This window comes from Cyanistes caeruleus, chromosome 5 (assembly GCF_971803275.1).
Source record: "Cyanistes caeruleus chromosome 5, bCyaCae1.hap1.1, whole genome shotgun sequence".
Taxonomy (NCBI): Eukaryota; Metazoa; Chordata; class Aves; order Passeriformes; family Paridae; genus Cyanistes; species Cyanistes caeruleus.
Window position 1 is genome coordinate 78835703 of NC_141705.1, and position 8436 is coordinate 78844138.

The following is an 8436-nucleotide window of genomic DNA, read 5'->3' on the forward strand; positions in this document are numbered from 1 at the left end:
TCTAACATCATGTTTTACAGTAGCTGCTAACCAATAGTTCTAATAAAAATACAGATGGTTTGGTTGCCATCTGCCCTTCTTTTGAGATTCTGCAATGAGTATGTGATTAACCTTCTGTCACCACTTTTTCAAATAAGTTTTTCTGCTACCACAGGCTTTCCTTCTACCTCCTCTTCCTCTTCCCTCACCTCTCCCCCTGCTTGGAAACCTCCAAACAAACTCGAAGCTTTTGTGGATAATCTTACTTGTCCTTATGCTTTAAGCATTTGTGGAGGATAAAGGAAAGAACAGTGGAATTTTATGTTTCTGTACCTTTCACGTGACAAACAGCAGACTCCCCAAATGGCTGGGTTTGAAAGACTGGAACAGATAATTAATTCATAAGTGGGTGCTGAAGTGGAAACTGTCAGGCCACAGCTTTCCCAGCTTTCACTTAATCATTTGAAAGTCGTTTTCTGTTGTTTTCACTGACTGTAATACCTTGGAGAGAATATAAAACTTGCACCATCCAGCATGGAATTCCACTCCTTTAATGACCTGGGCTCTGTGTTGACTCACTTTCACTCGCTGTTGTCATTCCATGCAGGAAAAGCCGTACCAGTGCTCGGAGTGTAACAAGGCTTTCAGTCAGAAGCGGGGCCTGGACGAGCACATGAGGACCCACACAGGGGAGAAGCCCTTCCAGTGTGATGTGAGTTCTTCTCCTCTTTTTCCTTTGTCTTCTCAGCCTCAGTGCAGCAGCAGGATTTAACTGCAGGGATATTGTGGCCTTGTACCTATTGCTTGTGGCATAGTTGCACTTGACGTGGGCTTGGATTGCCCAAGGAATGAAAGGCCATTCAGGGAATTTCATGTACCCTCTTTGCTTGCCAAGAGCCACGCACACCCATTCATTTTATGGTTTTGGATCCCATGAGGGTTATTTTCACCATTAGTAATGTAATTTGGATGTTGCCATTTACAAATTCATGCTGCTTGGGTTCCTGTATGAATTGTATGACAGATTAATAGTTGGAGATTAGCTTGTGTAGGAAAAGGGATTTCATTTATTACATGGACTCTCAATGCTTCTGATGTTGAATGACACAAATAGGAATTCAGAATTGCTTGTTTCTGGTGAAATCTGGTCTGATATTTTCAACATCTACTCACAGCCCCTTGTTGTTGTTCAGTCTGGGGTGCTGTGCATGCTCACACGGCTGAAATGCAGCCTATCTTGTGACAGCTCATGATCACTGTCAGGTACCCTTCATGTGGCCTGCCCCCCTTGTATACAGCATCTCTCAGCTTTTGGGAGGTAGCTGGGAAGGCTGAATGTCCAAAAACTGTTGGGGAATAATGTCTTCCAGACTTACTGAATGCCAAAATCGTTGCTCAAGGATTTATAGAAAGGCATCCGAATGGATGTAGAATTAGTCTAGGTGTTTTGTTTTCTTCATGAAGCACTCACAGGGGACTGCCAGCCCAGTTATATCCTAAATGGCTCAGTCTGAGCAGCTATGAATTTGCTCAGAAATTTATATAATTAGATGCAAAATTAGAATAGCAGCTTGGCAGGAAAGTTTCAAGGGTCTGTTAACTGTTCTGGTTTTTAATGAATAATCTGATGTCGTTTCATTGAGAATAAAATATATTAATTTCATGAAAAAGTTCAACTGAGATATTTTGCTGATGTCTCCAAGTTAAGAGATTTGCTGTATTCTTTTGGGATAATCTCACTCTGGCTCTGCATAGTACCTTAAGGATTTCTCTAATTCCAAATCATTGTCAATAACTTTTTCAGCTTTCAGACTGTTGTACTGTTTATCAGCTCTTGGCCAGCTTGCAGTGTAAATGCAGTTTTTCCCACACTGTGGATCCAAGATTCACTGCTCTTGGATTCAGACCGTGCTTTTGCAGACTAACTTGGTGTGGTGGTTCTATTTTATTCTTTTCCCTTGCTTTAATTAGAAATAGGAGCTGTAGAAAAATATGCTTCCCTATTTTGGCTTTTCCTTCAGTTTTCCTCAAAAATGAATGAAGTAGAGCTGTGCTTTCCCAAACCATAGCATTTCTAGAAACAGCTGTAATCTGTGTCTAGTCCTAGTTCTTCACTTGAGAATTTTTCAGAGTGTACCTTCAGTTACTGGTGATGTTTTTTGTACTTCAAGTTTCTGCTTTGTTTCACCAAAACCACTCTTGAGAAGGAGCCTTTTGCTGGCTGCACCCTGCCAGAGGCTGCTGATTTTTTGAGGTTTGGACATAAAATAACAGTTGCCTCCACTGTTCATTCCTGCATGCTCCAGTCACCCAAGTGCTCACCATGGTCTGTTGCTTAATGCACACTTGGAGAGGGTTAAAATCGATGTTTTCAATCATTTCTCCTTATTTCACCTGGGCTCCTGTTCTGCACATGCTGGGGACACAGTAAATATCACCCAGAGCAGCCCATTCCTCCAGAGCTGTCTTGCATATTGCATAATTCCAGATGTTTATGCAGAAGTTACAGGGAAACCAGTAGTGGACAATTACAGAAAAATGTCCCTATGGGGGACATTTATTGTGGGCTACCCGATACTAAATTTCCTTTTTACACTCAAGTATTTTCACCTACATTTTTTTTTTATTCTACTCAAGATATCTGTAGATGCTCTCCTTTTTCTTACAGTGACTTAAGTGGTAATTTATGGCAACAACTTCCCCAAGTTCTTATCTCTGGAATATCACATACCAATTTTTTTGGTATCCTTTTAGTCTGTGTTTTTGCTTTAAAAAGATTTTTTTTTTTTCCTAGAGTCAGAAATAAAAATCAAGTCTTTTCTTCCTGTCTTCACTCTTCTCTCTCAGGCACATGGAACAGTCATTACAGTGCAGGATTGAGTTACATGTGAAATTAATCCTTGTGCTTTGTTTGAGAAAAGTGCTACAGTTTATTTATGTCTCTATTCCTGTGTCTTATCAGTCAGTGAGAGCATTTTCAGACCTTAATGTCTCCAACTCTCACATCCCACGGATCATAGTGGAAATTGAATATTCCCATTTAAGATGGCAATTCTAATACATGTCACCTAGAAAAGTGAAAATAACTGAAATATGGAAATAGAAATGCAATTTTTCATAGCAAATTAGATGTCTGTCCTCTGCAGAGAAGCCTGTTTTTTTATTAGAAGGCAAATTAAACTTCAGTTTCTCAGAGACAATAGATGATTTTGGTGGGGGCAGAAAGGTCAAGTACTGCCTGTCCTGGTTTCTTTGCAGTACAGTATTTCCTTCCACTCTGCCTCTGGTTGACCTTACACTTACTTTCGAATGTCAGTCTTTTCCATCCTCCCTACCTGACCAAAACTTTGATCGTTTTGAAGAGATTGGTTAGAGCTCAAGTGCACATTAGCAAGAGTGGTTGTAAATTGATAAAATACCGTATTGCAATTACAAAATTGATATACGAAGCGAACTCTTAAAAAAAAAATCTCCCAAACTTTTCTGCATAAGCACAGCACAGGATGTGCAATTCCTGTGCATTCCATGTTCTTTTTGAAGAAGGAAGGTAGCACAACGTGCTGGAGCCTTGGAAGAACAGAAGGACGCATTATATTAGTTACATGAGCAGAATAAATGAAAAAATGTACTTTGAGGCTGTGTTAGAAGCTGTTTATTTTAGAAATGAAGAGCTGTGTGTAGGATACACAGAGCATACACACACACACACACACACACATATCTTGTATGTGTGTATATCCCTGACTGCTAGCTCTCAAGAAACATGGAGTATTTACAAGGGTGTGACACTTGTAACACACTGGGATTTGAGGCTGTGATTAGATAAATGTTACAGGTTCCCTTTGTATGCTCTGTGGAGGAGAAACAGAAAGTGTTTGGCAAAAGCAGCTCTCAGAGCTGATCAGTGCATGCTGAAATTGAGGTTCACTGTCAGTAACAAAGGGTGGCTGTTTCTTGGGTCTCAAAGAGGTTTTTTTCAGAGATTATTCACTGGGGGAAAAGCTGGAGAGCTGCAATTGCTGTATGAAGGTCTTCAACATTACGTCATGTCATAAAGTCAAACATGTTCTGGTGCAGCAGCACGTACACTGTGGGGAGAAATTATTTTGGGTACAAAATTTCCCTCTGGCCATTGCCATTTTATGGTCATTTAATGTTTTTGGCTTAACTGGCATAAAATCTGTATGCCAGAGGTCAAGATGATCTACTTGGATAGTCAGCTCTTGTGGTTTTGAAAGCGATCAGTCATCATTCAGCATTTGCAGTAGTTTGGTGCCAGTATAAATTTAAAGCTTTGTTTTTCTCAAGAGGGATTGTCCTGGGTTCCTTGGGGTTTTTTCTGCATGAAGGAGATATTGTCTGGAATGAACATGGAATTTTACAAGTGCAAGCCTGTGGATGTTCATTCTTGTTTAGTTTTATGACTCTTGTCTGTTTCATTTGTCAAATCAGCAGCTGCTTCTTTTTTTCTTCATTTCCCTGTCAAATTTATATTACAATATTTCCTTGCATGGTAGGTGAGTGTGACAATATAACTGCACAGTTTCAGTTGAGTTGGTGTCTTGCCTTAACTTTTAATTCTAACTTTTCTTTGCTGAACTTGTTCTTTTAACCTTCTGTGTTTCTCATTTTAACTTCAATACAGGGATTTTTATGAAGTGGTGGGTTTAGTATGGCAGAGTCCCTCATGCCTCTGTCCATTTATTCAAATAGCAGAATGAATTGACTGCTTAGAATACAGTGGAGGAAGGAAAGCAGCACACCAGATAATAATGCAAAGGAATTGCACCTTCATTTAGCAGATGTCTTCCCTTTTCTTGGCCAGGCAGAGAAAGGCTGGAACAACGAGGTTTCCTTTATATTAGTAATTAACCTTTCTTGCAGTCTTCAGAACCTCTTCATTCTCACTCCTCCCTCCTTGTGACTGAGCAATTGGAACTGGTTCCTTTGGAAGCTGCAGGTGTCATTCTGGAGTTCCAGAAGGAAATATTTCATTTGAACTGATGGATGCTCATGATGTTTTGCCATAATTTTTGCTGCATCCCAGATAGAACAGTAGCTTTAAAGAAACCTGAACAAAGCTCTACAGTGTTACCAGGACACACGTCAAAATGTTGGTATTTTGAAGATTGAGTCTTTTGTAGGCAGACAGCATCCTTGTGCCTGTGGTACCACTCCCAATATACAACATAAAGAGATAGCAAGCACAGTAAAAGTCTTTCAAGTGCTCTCTGAAGGAGTTTTTCTTCAAAAGACCAGCTCATTTATTAGGTACTGCAGGTATGTGTGGCTGTGGCCTCAGTGATGTAACCTTAGAAGTGTTTTACATGCTTAAAATTTTAATACTTTGTCCTTGTCTTCACTGCCTCAGGTTTGTGACCTGTCCTTCAGCCTGAAGAAGATGCTGATCCGCCACAAGCTGACTCACAACCCCAACCGCCCCATGGCAGAGTGCCAGCTCTGCCACAAGAAGTTTACAAGGAATGACTACCTCAAAGTGCACATGGAAAATGTCCATGGAGAAACTGACAGCTAAATACGGCCTCAGTGAGAAGAGTGGATCCACAGTGGTGCATTTGCACATGTACAGATTCCAGACTTTCCACCTGGCCAGTAAGCACAGTCAGGAGAAACAACTCTGTAATGCCTTCACATGTTATTTTTCCCAGTTTTGTTGAAAATATGTTAGTAGGAAAAAAATAAACAAACCCAAAGACATTCTGATTGAAAATAAATAAAACAGCTTGAAAATAAAAAATAATAAAAAAAAGAAGATGCAAGAACTTTGGAAAAATTTTATCCTTACTTAAGCAAAGAAGCTTTAAGCAAACTTCTCTTTATTAGTGACATCCTTAGAAACTTAGATATTAGTAGCAGTGCCTGGAAATCCTGGACACTTGCAATGGAACTCTTGGCTGTCTGCAACTGTATTTCTGTATCTAACCTACAAGGCTATATTAAATTTATTTAATTTGAAACCACACAGAATTTGTCATTCTAATTGACTGCTGATTGTATCCAGGCTTGTTTTATTCATATCACAATTCTGTATTTTGTTATAACCCAATTTTGTCTCATTTTATTTGCAGCTTTCTCATTACTGTATGAAACTCATTAACTTAAATTGATTCTTGAGATGCCAAAATGTGTGGGTAGAGAACTGTGGAAATCTGTCAACGTTCAGTGTTCCTGTATGAGATTGAGGAGGATTTATTTCCTCTGGTTACATGAAACAAGACTGAAGTGAAAATATTGAGCTATTTAGTTTTAAGTACTGTATTCATACTCATCACTGTGGCTGGCAAGGCAAGTGGAAAGACATCTTAACAGGGTGGCTTGAGCAGCTAGAATTGTTGATTGAATAGAAATATATTTGATTTCTTGGTGAATAGCTGGTTCCCACAGTGTTTCTTCCTGCTGAATCAGATGCCCTGGATTTCTTCATACCACTTAAATACCTTTTTCTTTTTTTTTCTTAATTCTCTTCATGAGCTCTGGGAAAAATACTGCTTTTAAACCAAATAGCAGTCAAATTCTTCATGTTATCAGAGTGAGTTGTTTGCTGCAGGAGACTCTTCAAAAGAGTTCCCACAGGCCCTCTTTCACAGCCAGATAACCAGGAAATTCTTATCTACAAGGACAGTAAAACTGTAACTTCAGAGGGTTGATTGCATGTGGAATTCCTGAGTTATCAGCAGTTAATATTAAGGCTCTGGCATTAGCAAACTCTTCAGATTCATTTTGGACCTGTCAGTGTTTTTCAGAAAGAACTGGGACATCTCTATAGGGTTCCTGCAGGTTTTGGAGAAGTGTAATTATGAGTGATTCTCTTGTTTGTGGCAACCTCCTATGAGTAAAAGCATCCTAAGCCTTCATCCCCTATTTGCTTCCTGAGAGGTAGGAGAAATTTGGAGACTTGGCCAGTTCCATTCCACAAATCTGTTCATAATAAATTCCACAAATATGTTCATAATAAATCAAGTATATTCTATGTGTGTAAGCATTATAAAGTTGAGTAAATAACATTTCCTCTCCTTGTTTGTAAAGATTTTGTTACAATTTATCAGAACAGTTGATTTCTCAGTCCAGTAAACTTGAATTTACTGGTAATTACTATAAAAATAATAAAATTTTTAGTGTTAGATAGCCAAAGCAACCGTTATCATATACTGAATTGTGTGATTTTTTTTTTAAATCTATATGTTCTTAATTATGTCCAAGAAGAATTAGATTGGTGACTTTTTTGACATGTGCATATGTTGAACCAAAGGAAAACCAAGATTCCAATTCTTTGTAATTCTTTCTTTTTCAGCCTTTTATATTTTTCCTTTTTCCATTTGGTCAGTACAAACCCAGGCACAAGGAACAGTAGAAGGAAAATAAAGTACCAAAAAAACTCCCCAAACCAAAACAAACAAAAGTGAAGGTTTTCTAAGGAGTTTTTGAGGGACAAGTCTGTTAAAATACAAAGAAGAAAATCGTTTTGGGGAAAAAAAGAGGAGAATTTAACATATTTACATGTTTTGCATAGGATTTTTGCCAGAAATCTGTACTGCAAAGTTGAATATTTAGGGTTAATATCTGCTTTTGAGAAGAATACCTAATTGTGAAAGTCAGTAAATAAAGAGGAGAATGTGGTTTTTTTTCAAATTATTTCTAGGTAAGCTACAATATATAAAGATTAATCTTGCTGTGTGCAATCAGCAACAGCAGTTAAGCAGCTGAAGCTTTGATCTTGCTTACGGTGTCAACAGACCAAGGGATTGACAGGATCAGTGAGGGAATTTACACCTTCCTGGCAAGCGCAAGAAGCAGGTGCAGGAGGTTGAAGCCCAGCTCCAGGTGAGCATCTTTTCCACCTTGTTCTCCAGGAACTTTCCCTTTGGGCTAAAATTGCTGTAGACCTGAGCTGCTACAGAGCCAGCACCTGGCTCGGCAGCTCCAGGCCTTTCCACAGCAAGAGCTGCCCTGTTCTTTCCATGGGGGCCTGAATTTCTCCCAGTCAGGGGTAATATGTTTCACATTACTGGATCAATGAACTGTGTAATTGATTTTATATGCAAGGCAGACTTTACCAGTATGCTACATATTTTTATTTGATTGTAGCTTTCATAAAGAAAAAAAAAAAAGGAGCAAAACAGAAAGGAAGAAAAAGCAAACCAGCAAACCCTTCTTCATTGAGTAAAAATTTCCATTGACAGTGTCCCACTTGGTATTACCTGGGAAAAATAGAAAATGTTCCCTTCACCTGATTTTGAGAAGTGATAAAGTGAAACCTGTTTCTCTAAAGGTAATTTAAAATCTTTTAGTGTTGTGTTTATCTATTTGTTAATCATCATTTATTAAAATACCGACTTTTCCATAGTAATGGTGCTTTGCAGAATAGTATGAAAATATATTCCTGCAAGAGTGTGTAGTCACTGCAGTTTTAGAAGGTTGTGACCTTTTCCCCATGTT

At 38.7% G+C, this 8436-nt stretch overlaps 1 protein-coding gene across 3 annotated transcripts in view; it reads left to right on the forward strand.

The window, feature by feature from the left end:
• PRDM5 (PR/SET domain 5) overlaps positions 1 to 7632 on the forward strand; it is a 60758-nt gene extending 53126 nt beyond the window's left edge. For all 3 annotated transcript variants that reach the window (XM_086888111.1, XM_086888109.1, XM_086888110.1), the window contains 2 exons: positions 587 to 691; positions 5351 to 7632. In XM_086888111.1, coding sequence (XP_086744237.1) covers positions 587 to 691; positions 5351 to 5515 — 270 coding nt within the window. In that variant the 3' untranslated portion in view covers positions 5516 to 7632. The remainder of the gene's footprint in view (positions 1 to 586; positions 692 to 5350) is intronic.
• The last annotated feature ends 804 nt before the right edge of the window (positions 7633 to 8436 follow it).